The sequence below is a fragment of the Hemibagrus wyckioides genome, linkage group LG02 (genome assembly GCF_019097595.1).
Source record: "Hemibagrus wyckioides isolate EC202008001 linkage group LG02, SWU_Hwy_1.0, whole genome shotgun sequence".
NCBI classification, from domain to species: Eukaryota; Metazoa; Chordata; class Actinopteri; order Siluriformes; family Bagridae; genus Hemibagrus; species Hemibagrus wyckioides.
The window spans coordinates 240,434-255,396 of record NC_080711.1 but is presented as its reverse complement, the minus strand read 5'-3'; the positions used below and the strand labels follow the sequence as shown (position 1 = coordinate 255,396).

At 46.6% G+C, this 14,963-nt stretch overlaps 1 protein-coding gene across 2 annotated transcripts in view; it reads left to right on the top strand.

Moving 5' to 3' along the window:
* brsk1b (BR serine/threonine kinase 1b) overlaps positions 1–12,593 on the top strand; it is a 53,642-nt gene extending 41,049 nt beyond the window's left edge. Inside the window, exons 12-19 of one of the 2 annotated variants that reach the window (XM_058415442.1) lie at positions 27–177; positions 691–751; positions 1,172–1,775; positions 2,295–2,343; positions 2,419–2,542; positions 3,062–3,263; positions 3,348–3,437; positions 10,843–12,593. In XM_058415442.1, the coding sequence (XP_058271425.1) occupies positions 27–177; positions 691–751; positions 1,172–1,775; positions 2,295–2,343; positions 2,419–2,542; positions 3,062–3,263; positions 3,348–3,437; positions 10,843–11,051 (1,490 nt within the window). In that variant the 3' untranslated portion in view covers positions 11,052–12,593. The remainder of the gene's footprint in view (positions 1–26; positions 178–690; positions 752–1,171; positions 1,776–2,294; positions 2,344–2,418; positions 2,543–3,061; positions 3,264–3,347; positions 3,438–10,842) is intronic. The other variant, XM_058415452.1, reaches the window with a different exon arrangement.
* Positions 12,594–14,963: the final 2,370 nt, after the last annotated feature.

The window sequence follows — 14,963 nt, the reverse complement described above, 5'->3', positions numbered from 1 at the left end:
GACACGTGTGTATCTGGTGTGTCCAGATCCTCCTCGGAAACGTGTGGACTCTCCCATGCTGACCCGTCATGGCCGCTGCCGGCCGGAGAGGAAGAGTCTGGAGGTACTGAGCGTGACGGATCAGGGCTCCCCGACTCCGCCCCGCAGAGCCCTCGACACCTCCGTGCACAGCCAGAGGTCAAAACTATACTATATTTCTCCGGCATGATGACCATCTCTAGTGTCCTGTGTGGTTTATAGGGAACACTGAGTAGGAAATAGGGTTTAGGGAGTAGGAAGAGGGGGATAGGGAATATGGAGTAGAGAATAGTAAACAGGGATATGTGGAAGGAAGTAGTGAAGACACTGGATTATTGAGTGGAAGGTTGTGAGATCAAATCCCTGGACTTCCAATCTGCCATTGCTGGACCCTTGAGCTTAGCCCTTAACCCTCAACTGCTCAGGATGCGGGTGTAAATGCTGTAAAAATGTTAGTGTGGATTATAGAGTACAGATTACGGAATGAACTGACGGATGAAATGAAATTTAAAGTTAAGGTAATGATTATTTTGAATATTATATTAATCAGTGCTTCATTTAACTGTACAACAGATCTGCTCTCTTACCACACACACACACACACACACACACACACACACACATAGCTGTGTCTGTTGTGTGTGAATGAGTGTGTCCCATGTGTGTAAGCAGATCTCGCTCAGTGAGTGGAGCGTCCACCGGTCTGTCGTCCAGCCCCCTGAGCAGTCCAAGAGTAAGTCCTGTCCACGTTTATTCTGTGTGGAAAAGACAATCACTCGAAAGTGAATATAGTTGCTGTGTTTTGTTAGTGTCCATCTACTTCACACTGTTCCATTCAGAATCATGAGTCATGCCATGGACCTGACACACACACACACACACACACACACACACACACACACACACTGCACAGTTAATTCATGAACCTTTCCGCTAACACAGTAACAAATATTAACAAGTTCCTGTGAAACATTCTCCTCCTGTTGAACTGTGTGTCATTTTCCTGACCAGTGTCCACGCCCAGTGTAACTCTGTTCTAGCTAATCATGAGCTCTAGCTCTCATTAACTCTCATCCTCATTGCTGTTCTCTTCACCTCTCCATTCTTCTGTCCTCCTCCATCCCTCTGTCCACTTTCTCTCCCGCCTCGTCAGAGTCCGGTTTTCACCTTCAGCCAATCTGAGGTCACCTCTGCCTCCACCAACCAAGCCAAAGATCCCAAAGTGGGGAGCGGCCCCACCCCTCGGGCAGCCCAGCGTGTGCCTGACCAAAAAACCCAGACGCTTCCGTCCAAGGCCGCGACCGAGCGGCCGCATCTGCAGTCTATGAAGTCTCTCCCCCTGCAGACACCACCCTCCCCTTCCCCCTCGCCGTCTCCACTCCTCTCCCCCATCCCTCGTTTCTTCTTCTTCCCTGCTCCCTCCGTCCTGAAGTCCGTCACTAAGTCCATCTATCCTAACTCTACCCATGTGTCGCAGGTCACGCCCCAGGATTCCCCGCTTCCCACCCCCCTCGGACCCCCCCACCCCCCCCCTCCCACCCCACCGTCCTCCTCTTCCTCCTCCTCCTCCTCTCGGGCTGAAGGGGGAGGGGCTGGCAGCAGTGCAGGGGGTGGCTCCCTCACCCTCACTCCCCCCTCCAGCCCTGGTGCAGGTGGTGGAATGGCTGCTAGTAGCTCCGCCCACTGGAGAAGTCGTCTCAACTCGTTCAAGAACAACCTGCTGGGTTCACCACGCTTCCACCGCCGCAAGCTGCAGGGTGAGATGTCACACACTGAGGGAGAAGAATTTATTAATGCTTATGACTGCCACTCATCATCTTCCTATCCCCTGCAAACACTAAATATTTTTATAGCATAATTTCGTTTATGTTCACTTTTTATATAACGGCTTGAACATCCAAATATTAACCCAGTCCAGGGTCACGCGTTCAACCCGAAAAGAATGGTGAGGTGTAAATCTGACACTTAATAAAATGTCATTACTCACAGACATGTGGTATTTCAGGATGAACCAGAATGTTCAGCAGTGTGTCATTCTGCTTCTTTTTAAATGAATGAGGAAGCCTAACCACGCCCCTGACCCTGCTTCACTCCTCACTGGGGTAGAGCGCAACCGCTAAGTCTGAGTAACTCTACACCTCACTCTGCAGCAGCTTTCGCACTAAATATATTTTTATCAGCACAAGTTATACTAAATCATGCATACAGACATTACGCAGCATCGCTGATTGCCCAGCTTCTGAGCAGGAATGTCTGACTTCTGTTTGTTTCTTTAGTTCCTACATCAGAAGACATGTCCAGCCTCACGCCAGAGTCCAGCCCAGAGTGAGTAATGACCCACATGAATGAGATATACAGTACGTGTGTGTGTGTGATAACTCAGTCCTCTGTCCTTTATAGGTTGGCTAAGAAGTCTTGGTTTGGGAACTTTATCAGTCTGGAGAAAGAGGAGCAGATTTTTGTTGTGATCCGAGATAAACCTCTGAGCTCCATCAAGGCTGACATCGTCCACGCCTTTTTATCAGTTAGTGCTCCATCTTCTGTTACTTTTCCTCTCTTAATTTTCTTGTTTTTTTCTTTTACGCCTTCTTACTCATTCCTGACAGCTCTTATAAATCTTATAAATCATTATAAACACTGAGAGTGGGATTATAAATCATTATAAACACTGAGAGTGGGATTATAAATCATTATAAACACTGAGAGTGGGATTATAAATCATTATAAACACTGAGAGTGGGATTGATGTGGGACAGATGTAAAAAGGACGATACGTTTCATAGGATGGAATGACTTTCTATTCTATTCCTTTTTTTCTCTTCCAGTCTCTTACCTTTCCATCTCATGCCATCCCTGTGCCTCCGTTCTCTTCTTGTGTTATTCTTTTCTTGTGTTTTCTTTTCCCACTCATTTTCCTTCTGTCATTCCCCTCTCTCCGTTTTTGCTGTATTCTCATTCTTTTTTTCTGTTCCTGTTCCCTTCCCCTACTTCCTGTCCCTTCTCTGCATGTGTTTTCACTGTAACGTCCGTCTCTGTTCCTCAGATCCCGTCACTGAGCCACAGTGTAATCTCCCAGACCAGTTTCCGAGCAGAATACAAAACGTCCGGCGGCTCCTCCGTCTTCCAGAAGCCCATTAAATTCCAGGTGGACATAGCCTTCTCCGAGGCAGAGCGGGAACGAGAGCGGGAGAGAGAGGGAAAAAGGGAGACTGGAATCTACAGCGTCACCTTCACCCTCATCTCAGGTCTGACCAGGACTGGGTGTGTGTGTGTGTGTATGTGTGTGTGTGTTCTGATCCTGGTGTCTGTGGTTTGTTTCTGTTCTTCAGGTCCTAGTCGCAGGTTTAAGAGAGTAGTGGAGACGATTCAGGCTCAGCTGCTCAGCACTCATGACCAGCCCTCTGTGCAGGCGCTTGCCGGTGAGAAACCTGCTGTATACACTAAACTGTACACTGTACACACTCTACTGCGTCTGTACACACACTCTACTGCGTCTGTACACACTCTACTGCATCTGTACACACTCTACTGCGTCTGTACACACACTCTACTGCGTCTGTACACACTCTACTGCGTCTGTACACACTCTACTGCGTCTGTACACACTCTACTGCATGTACACACTCTACTGCGTCTGTACACACTCTACTGCATGTACACACTCTACTGCGTCTGTACACACTCTACTGCGTCTGTACACACTCTACTGCATGTACACACTCTACTGCGTCTGTACACACACTCTACTGCGTCTGTACACACACTCTACTGCGTCTGTACACACTCTACTGCGTCTGTACACACTCTACTGCGTCTGTACACACTCTACTGCGTCTGTACACACACTCTACTGCGTCTGTACACACACTCTACTGCGTCTGTACACACTCTACTGCATGTACACACTCTACTGCATGTACACACTCTACTGCGTCTGTACACACTCTACTGCGTCTGTACACACTCTACTGCGTCTGTACACACTCTACTGCGTCTGTACACACTCTACTGCGTCTGTACACACACTCTACTGCATGTACACACTCTACTGCATGTACACACTCTACTGCGTCTGTACACACTCTACTGCGTCTGTACACACACTCTACTGCGTCTGTACACACACTCTACTGCGTCTGTACACACTCTACTGCGTCTGTACACACTCTACTGCATGTACACACTCTACTGCATGTACACACTCTACTGCGTCTGTACACACTCTACTGCGTCTGTACACACTCTACTGCGTCTGTACACACACTACTGCGTCTGTACACACTCTACTGCGTCTGTACACACTCTACTGCGTCTGTACACACACTCTACTGCATGTACACACTCTACTGCATGTACACACTCTACTGCGTCTGTACACACTCTACTGCGTCTGTACACACACTCTACTGCATGTACACACTCTACTGCATGTACACACTCTACTGCGTCTGTACACACACTCTACTGCGTCTGTACACACACTCTACTGCATGTACACACACTCTACTGCGTCTGTACACACACTCTACTGCATGTACACACACTCTACTGCGTCTGTACACACACTCTACTGCGTCTGTACACACTCTACTGCGTCTGTACACACACTCTACTGCATGTACACACTCTACTGCGTCTGTACACACACTCTACTGCATGTACACACTCTACTGCGTCTGTACACACTCTACTGCATGTACACACTCTACTGCATGTACACACTCTACTGCGTCTGTACACACTCTACTGCGTCTGTACACACTCTACTGCATGTACACACTCTACTGCATGTACACACTCTACTGCGTCTGTACACACACTCTACTGCGTCTGTACACACTCTACTGCGTCTGTACACACACTCTACTGCGTCTGTACACACTCTACTGCGTCTGTACACACACTCTACTGCGTCTGTACACACTCTACTGCATGTACACACTCTACTGCATGTACACACTCTACTGCGTCTGTACACACACTCTACTGCGTCTGTACACACACTCTACTGCGTCTACACACACTCTACTGCATGTACACACTCTACTGCGTCTGTACACACTCTACTGCGTCTGTACACACTCTACTGCGTCTGTACACACTCTACTGCATGTACACACTCTACTGCGTCTGTACACACACTCTACTGCGTCTGTACACACTCTACTGCATGTACACACTCTACTGCATGTACACACACTCTACTGCGTCTACACACACTCTACTGCGTCTGTACACACTCTACTGCGTCTGTACACACACTCTACTGCGTCTGTACACACACTCTACTGCGTCTGTACACACTCTACTGCATGTACACACTCTACTGCGTCTGTACACACTCTACTGCATGTACACACTCTACTGCATGTACACACTCTACTGCGTCTGTACACACACTCTACTGCGTCTGTACACACTCTACTGCGTCTGTACACACTCTACTGCGTCTGTACACACTCTACTGCATGTACACACTCTACTGCATGTACACACACTCTACTGCGTCTGTACACACACTCTACTGCGTCTGCACACACTCTACTGCGTCTGCACACACTCTACTGCGTCTGTACACACACTCTACTGCGTCTGTACACACTCTACTGCGTCTGTACACACTCTACTGCGTCTGTACACACTCTACTGCGTCTGTACACACTCTACTGCATGTACACACTCTACTGCGTCTGTACACACTCTACTGCATGTACACACTCTACTGCATGTACACACTCTACTGCGTCTGTACACACACTCTACTGCGTCTGTACACACTCTACTGCGTCTGTACACACTCTACTGCGTCTGTACACACTCTACTGCATGTACACACTCTACTGCGTCTGTACACACTCTACTGCATGTACACACTCTACTGCATGTACACACTCTACTGCGTCTGTACACACACTCTACTGCGTCTGTACACACACTCTACTGCATGTACACACTCTACTGCATGTACACACTCTACTGCGTCTGTACACACACTCTACTGCGTCTGTACACACTCTACTGCGTCTGTACACACTCTACTGCGTCTGTACACACTCTACTGCATGTACACACTCTACTGCGTCTGTACACACTCTACTGCATGTACACACTCTACTGCATGTACACACTCTACTGCGTCTGTACACACTCTACTGCATGTACACACTCTACTGCATGTACACACTCTACTGCGTCTGTACACACACTCTACTGCGTCTGTACACACACTCTACTGCGTCTGTACACACTCTACTGCATGTACACACTCTACTGCGTCTGTACACACTCTACTGCGTCTGTACACACTCTACTGCGTCTGTACACACACTCTACTGCGTCTGTACACACACTCTACTGCGTCTGTACACACTCTACTGCGTCTGTACACACACTCTACTGGGTCTGTACACACACTCTACTGCGTCTGTACACACTCTACTGCATGTACACACTCTACTGCGTCTGTACACACTCTACTGCATGTACACACTCTACTGCATGTACACACTCTACTGGGTCTGTACACACTCTACTGCGTCTGTACACACTCTACTGCGTCTGTACACACTCTACTGCGTCTGTACACACACTCTACTGCGTCTGTACACACTCTACTGCGTCTGTACACACTCTACTGCGTCTGTACACACACTCTACTGCATGTACACACTCTACTGCGTCTGTACACACACTCTACTGCATGTACACACTCTACTGCATGTACACACTCTACTGCATGTACACACTCTACTGCGTCTGTACACACTCTACTGCGTCTGTACACACTCTACTGCATGTACACACTCTACTGCGTCTGTACACACACTCTACTGCGTCTGTACACACACTCTACTGCATGTACACACTCTACTGCATGTACACACTCTACTGCGTCTGTACACACTCTACTGCGTCTGTACACACACTCTACTGCGTCTGTACACACTCTACTGCATGTACACACTCTACTGCGTCTGTACACACACTCTACTGCGTCTGTACACACTCTACTGCGTCTGTACACACACTCTACTGCATGTACACACTCTACTGCGTCTGTACACACTCTACTGCGTCTGTACACACACTCTACTGCGTCTGTACACACTCTACTGCATGTACACACTCTACTGCGTCTGTACACACACTCTACTGCGTCTGTACACACTCTACTGCGTCTGTACACACTCTACTGCGTCTGTACACACTCTACTGCGTCTGTACACACACTCTACTGCGTCTGTACACACTCTACTGCATGTACACACTCTACTGCGTCTGTACACACACTCTACTGCGTCTGTACACACTCTACTGCATGTACACACTCTACTGCGTCTGTACACACTCTACTGCGTCTGTACACACACTCTACTGCGTCTGTACACACTCTACTGCGTCTGTACACACTCTACTGCGTCTGTACACACTCTACTGCGTCTGTACACACACTCTACTGCGTCTGTACACACTCTACTGCGTCTGTACACACACTCTACTGCGTCTGTACACACACTCTACTGCGTCTGTACACACACTCTACTGCGTCTGTACACACTCTACTGCGTCTGTACACACTCTACTGCGTCTGTACACACACTCTACTGCGTCTGTACACACACTCTACTGCATGTACACACTCTACTGCATGTACACACTCTACTGCGTCTGTACACACTCTACTGGGTCTGTACACACACTCTACTGCGTCTGTACACACACTCTACTGCGTCTGTACACACTCTACTGCATGTACACACTCTACTGCATGTACACACTCTACTGCATGTACACACTCTACTGCATGTACACACTCTACTGCATGTACACACTGTACTGCATGTACACACTCTACTGCGTCTGTACACACTCTACTGGGTCTGTACACACTCTACTGCGTCTGTACACACTCTACTGCATGTACACACTGTACTGCATGTACACACTCTACTGCGTCTGTACACACTCTACTGGGTCTGTACACACTCTACTGCATGTACACACTCTACTGCATGTACACACTCTACTGCATGTACACACTCTACTGCATGTACACACTCTACTGCATGTACACACTCTACTGCGTCTGTACACACTCTACTGGGTCTGTACACACACTCTACTGCGTCTGTACACACACTCTACTGCGTCTGTACACACTCTACTGCATGTACACACTCTACTGCGTCTGTACACACACTCTACTGCGTCTGTACACACTCTACTGCGTCTGTACACACACTCTACTGCGTCTGTACACACACTCTACTGCGTCTGTACACACTCTACTGCATGTACACACTCTACTGCGTCTGTACACACACTCTACTGCGTCTGTACACACTCTACTGCGTCTGTACACACACTCTACTGCGTCTGTACACACACTCTACTGCGTCTGTACACACTCTACTGCGTCTGTACACACTCTACTGCGTCTGTACACACTCTACTGCATGTACACACTCTACTGCATGTACACACTCTACTGCATGTACACACTCTACTGCGTCTGTACACACACTCTACTGCGTCTGTACACACACTCTACTGCGTCTGTACACACTCTACTGCGTCTGTACACACACTCTACTGCGTCTGTACACACTCTACTGCGTCTGTACACACTCTACTGCGTCTGTACACACTCTACTGCATGTACACACTCTACTGCGTCTGTACACACACTCTACTGCGTCTGTACACACTCTACTGCGTCTGTACACACTCTACTGCGTCTGTACACACTCTACTGCATGTACACACTCTACTGCGTCTGTACACACACTCTACTGCGTCTGTACACACACTCTACTGCATCTGTACACACACTCTACTGCGTCTGTACACACTCTACTGCATGTACACACTCTACTGCGTCTGTACACACTCTACTGCATGTACACACTCTACTGCATGTACACACTCTACTGCGTCTGTACACACACTCTACTGCGTCTGTACACACACTCTACTGCGTCTGTACACACTCTACTGCATGTACACACTCTACTGCGTCTGTACACACACTCTACTGCGTCTGTACACACTCTACTGCGTCTGTACACACACTCTACTGCATGTACACACTCTACTGCATGTACACACTCTACTGCATGTACACACACTCTACTGCGTCTACACACACTCTACTGCGTCTGTACACACTCTACTGCGTCTGTACACACTCTACTGCGTCTGTACACACACTCTACTGCGTCTGTACACACTCTACTGCATGTACACACTCTACTGCATGTACACACTCTACTGCATGTACACACTCTACTGCGTCTGTACACACACTCTACTGCGTCTGTACACACACTCTACTGCGTCTGTACACACACTCTACTGCATGTACACACTCTACTGCGTCTGTACACACTCTACTGCATGTACACACTCTACTGCATGTACACACTCTACTGCATGTACACACTCTACTGCGTCTGTACACACACTCTACTGCGTCTGTACACACTCTACTGCGTCTGTACACACTCTACTGCGTCTGTACACACTCTACTGCGTCTGTACACACTCTACTGCGTCTGTACACACTCTACTGCGTCTGTACACACACTCTACTGCGTCTGTACACACACTCTACTGCGTCTGTACACACTCTACTGCGTCTGTACACACTCTACTGCGTCTGTACACACACTCTACTGCGTATGTACACACTCTACTGCATGTACACACTCTACTGCATGTACACACACTCTACTGCGTCTGTACACACTCTACTGCGTCTGTACACACTCTACTGCGTCTGTACACACTCTACTGCATGTACACACACTCTACTGCGTCTACACACACTCTACTGCGTCTGTACACACTCTACTGCGTCTGTACACACACTCTACTGCGTATGTACACACTCTACTGCATGTACACACTCTACTGCGTCTGTACACACTCTACTGCGTCTGTACACACACTCTACTGCGTATGTACACACTCTACTGCATGTACACACTCTACTGCGTCTGTACACACTCTACTGCGTCTGTACACACACTCTACTGCATGTACACACTCTACTGCGTCTGTACACACACTCTACTGCGTCTGTACACACTCTACTGCGTCTGTACACACTCTACTGCGTCTGTACACACTCTACTGCGTCTGTACACACTCTACTGCGTCTGTACACACTCTACTGCATGTACACACTCTACTGCATGTACACACTCTACTGCGTCTGTACACACACTCTACTGCGTCTGTACACACACACTACTGCATGTACACACTCTACTGCGTCTGTACACACACTCTACTGCGTCTGTACACACACTCTACTGCGTCTGTACACACTCTACTGCATGTACACACTCTACTGCGTCTGTACACACACTCTACTGCGTCTGTACACACTCTACTGCATGTACACACTCTACTGCATGTACACACTCTACTGCGTCTGTACACACTCTACTGCATGTACACACTCTACTGCATGTACACACTCTACTGCATGTACACACTCTACTGCATGTACACACTGCTGCATCTGCACTAGAAATCGTCAAGAAGAAAACTTTGATATATGACTATGATAATTTTATCATCTCTTTTTAACAAAGCCGTGTAAATGCTGTTTATTTTAGTTAGTTGTGATTTTATCAGAATATTATTATATTATCAGAACATTAATAAATCAATATTATTCATAAATCATATTGCTTGTTATTCAAGTTTGGCCACGCCCACCAGAGTGTTAATCCTGCTATTGTCTTTCCTTCATGATTACTCTGATGTTGATTGTAATTTAGACATAGCTGAAGAAATCCTGATTGTCTTTAACAGATGAGAAGAACGGGGTCTCCTCTCCTTCTCCTCGCACTCCCACTCGCCAGAACTCACGTCGCTCTGAAGGGGGCGGAGAATGTGGCGAGAGGGCGGAGTGTACAGACGGTGCAGGTCCAGGTGGAAGTGGTAGCGTCATCCAACGCAAGGGGTCAGGAAAGGACAAGACCCGGCTCCTGTCGTCCAACGGAACCCAGTCCCAGCCCTGAGAGAACTCTCCAGAAACACTGATATGGAGCGTCGAATCTGCCCCCAACACACACACCGCTCCCCCTCACCCACCCAAAAAATCCCACAATCCCACAGTAACCGACCCCACCTCATTGGTTAAACCTGTAGCTCCAATGCAGTTGGGAGAAAACTAGGAGCATACTGAAGAGGAGATGCTCTTACTCACCGACACCAAGAATCACCTGCAAACACCTGAAGCTCTCACAGAGCCTGGACTTTGATGTCACTCACCTGGAGGATCTCAAATCCAAACAGACTTGAAGGAAACATTTAAATAATTAACACTGAACATCTCAAGGCTAAGCTACACATACAGATTAGTTACTGATCACCTGGATGGAGGTGGGGAAGATTGTCTCGTTTTCATCGTCATTATCATCACTATCATCAAAGAAAATCTGAACCTTTTTCAAAGCCACAGAAATATCACTGTTATAGACGTCCTCTCTGAAGACCCCATGTTGATGAGAATGATCCAGAACAGAAGACAGAACCGAAAGAACCAAGACAGACAGAGAGAACACAGTGGACCTCACGGAACATCACGCTTCATCCTGACCACATTTCTTAATCTGCAGAAGAAAAGAAAAGCATCGAAGATGGAAGTGCAGCCATGGCTTTGTGTAGAGAAATGAGAGCACAAATAGAGGATCTGCTCTGGGAAAGCCGGTTGGAACACAGCCTCCGAGAACGAGCGTGATTTTAATCAGACAACTTTTAAACGTCAAAATCAGACGGGACGAGAGACGACAAGCTCCAAAAATCCAAACAAAAGACTGAATTCTGACAGAGTGAACAAACCCAAACCCAGTGAATGTCAAAGAGGAACAAAGACAAAAGCTACTTTAGAAGTACTATTTAATTTAAGATTCAAGCACATTTATTTATTTATTTATTTATTTATTTATTTATTTATTTATTTATTTATTTATTTATTTATTTATTTGCTGTCGAGTTGGCAGCTGTCTCAGAGGTGATCAAATGAAGCACAGCGGATGGGTCATTCATTTAGTTTCCAAACATTAAAATGATGCTGCAGCAGTTTTTCGTTTCTCTTCTCCTTTTAGTTCTGTTTGTTTTTCTGTTCTTCTGCTTTCCACTTTATATATTTAAGGAAAAATAAAATACAACAACGAAGAAGAGGACAAAATAACTTGGAGAAGAATTTCACTCCTCACATGTTCCTGGCAGTAAATATTTGACAAAATCATGAAGGAATAAAAAAGGTTAGAAAAAAACCAAACCTACTCTCAGTGAGGAAGAGGAGGAGAATGATGAGGAGGGATGAAGATCCGCCTTCTTCAGCATTGTTAAGAATGTTAACTACAAATTCCCAAAGTAAACAGTTTGAGAGACAGATCCCATGTACTGAATGTGAGCAGTATTCACACACACACACACACTCTCTCTCTCTCTCTCTTTAAGCTCCTCCCCCTCTGATAGAGCTGCATCTAAGTAATAAACAAAAGATTGTGAGGGTTTCATTCCTCCTGCACAATAAACTGGACACTCCCCAGTTCCTCATGGCTCCAGTGTTTAACTTGAGTTAAAATGTGATGAATAAAATATCTTCATCCTGGATCTGGACAGCAGTCATGTTTCAAGGCTAAAGGAATAAAAAGGTTCAGCAATGAAGGTCTGAGGTTTTCAGGAGGTTTAAGGTCCACTGTTAGGAGAATAAAGTCTCCATTTTAAAGAGAATGAAATCCTTTAAGGAAAGAATAAGAATGGAATTTGAGAAAAACAATTTGAGTTCTGCTTCAGAGGCAGAGTTGAAAAAGTTCCTTTTTAAAATAAACTTTTCTCACAAGCTTGATTGAGCTTCCTGTTAAACGGGGAGTGGCAGCGCTTTCTCCTGCTCTGAAGCGTCTCCTCTTCACACCTGTATTCTCACTGCTTTATTCATACTTTATTACACGTGTTACAACAGAACAAAACTCTGATCCTCTGACCCAAACACTTAACGTCTTAAATTCTTCTCCGTCTTTATCCCAAAATCCTGATTTTATTTAGTGTTCTTTAAAGTGTGGCTCTGTAGTAGTCTGATCCAATAAAACTCACCCAGGAGAGACTGTGTGAAGAGCACAGACTGGGCGTGGCTTCCTGCACTGTGACATGAGGAATGAAGGCATGGTGATGGAGCTGAGCTGCTGATGGACAGAGTGGAGTCCGAGTTAATGAGTTACTGAACACTCCAAATGCCTTAAACACGAGCTGAGCACATGGAGCTGACTCACACACACACACACACACACTACTTTGACCGGCACAAAGCATGCATCTGATTATGAAGGAATTATTTTGACAGAGAGAGAGAGAGAGAGAGTGTGTGTGTGTGTGTGTGTGTGTGTGTGTGTATGTGTAAAAAGAAAAGTGCAGGTGTTGTGAATACTCGGCCATGAGTGAATGTGAAACTAAATTATACAAATGTCTCTTACACCTCCATCATCAACATCATCATCTCTGACCACCCCTCTGCTGTCCTCATCACACCACTCCATCTCCTCTCTCACACACACACACACACACACACACACAGAGTTCACAGTTCTCACTCGTCTCCTTCACATGTGTATCACCATTTATATACCTCATGTATCTATTCTCTCTCATTATAATGCTTTTTCTATTTTATAACATAATCCTCCCTGCCTGCCCCCATATACCCCCACACACCCCACCCACTCCCCAACCTACCCCCTCACTACAAAACACCCCTCACCTCCCACACACCGCTCTTCCCAACACCCCCCTCAGCACACACACCCCATCCCCAACATACCCCCTCACAACCCCTCACCACAACACAACCCCTTATAACCCCACACCCCTCTCACCCCCCACCCCTCACACACCCCACAAACACCCCATCCCCAACCCCTCACCACAGCACACCCCCTTATAACCACACCCCTCACCACACACACCCCATTCCCAACACACCCCCTCACCACAACACACCCCCTTATAACCACACCCCTCACCACACACACCCCATTCCCAACACAACCCCTCACCACAACACACCTCTCATAACTCCCCCATCCCACAAACTCCCTCATAACCCCACTCCCATGCCCAACACACCCCCTCACCACAACACACACACCACCCCCAGACTCCCTCATCCCTCCTCCCACCCCACCCTGACTCCTCACCCCCCACACTTTGTTCTTTATCCATGCTATATTTATGATGATTATTGATTATCACGTCATTGTTATTGATTATATCAGATAAGATTGTAAATCTGTACTCCCCTACATGCTCCCCTACACACACCCTCATACCCCCTTTTACACCCCACCCCTCCAACCCCCCCACAGCACAGTAGAAAACATGTTTTCCAAATGACGATGGAAGTCGTTTAATTTGGGGGGAAAAACCATGAAGGAGGAAAATGAAATGTCTGTATTATAATTCAAATAAAAAGTGCACTATTATTATTGCCTGTGATAAATAAAGAACAATAAACATCATGAAGAAAAACTGGAGCACTTTTCTCTCACCTCTTTGTTTTCTGTGTGCTGGGGATGGAGCATGCTTTAAAAGAATTTAAAATAAATAATAAACATTTTAAAGTCTCAGCACTGATGATGTCATCAAGAGTTCTGAAATAAACTCAAAAGGGTGGGGGTGGGGGGGTGAACTGTGATAATAAAGGTATGTAGTGTGTAGAATTTATTTATAAATATATAAAGATATATCGGGATTTTTTCGGTTTTTATCGGTATTTTGTGTTTCATACAAATGTCCCAGAGACACGACTGAAATTCTGCTGTTTAAAAAGGAAGCCACTGAGGAATAAGAAGTAGCCAATCAGCGTGCAGAAAGAAAATAAAAACAGGACTAGCCAATCGTAGCTCAGGAGGCGGGACTTGTCGGAATGT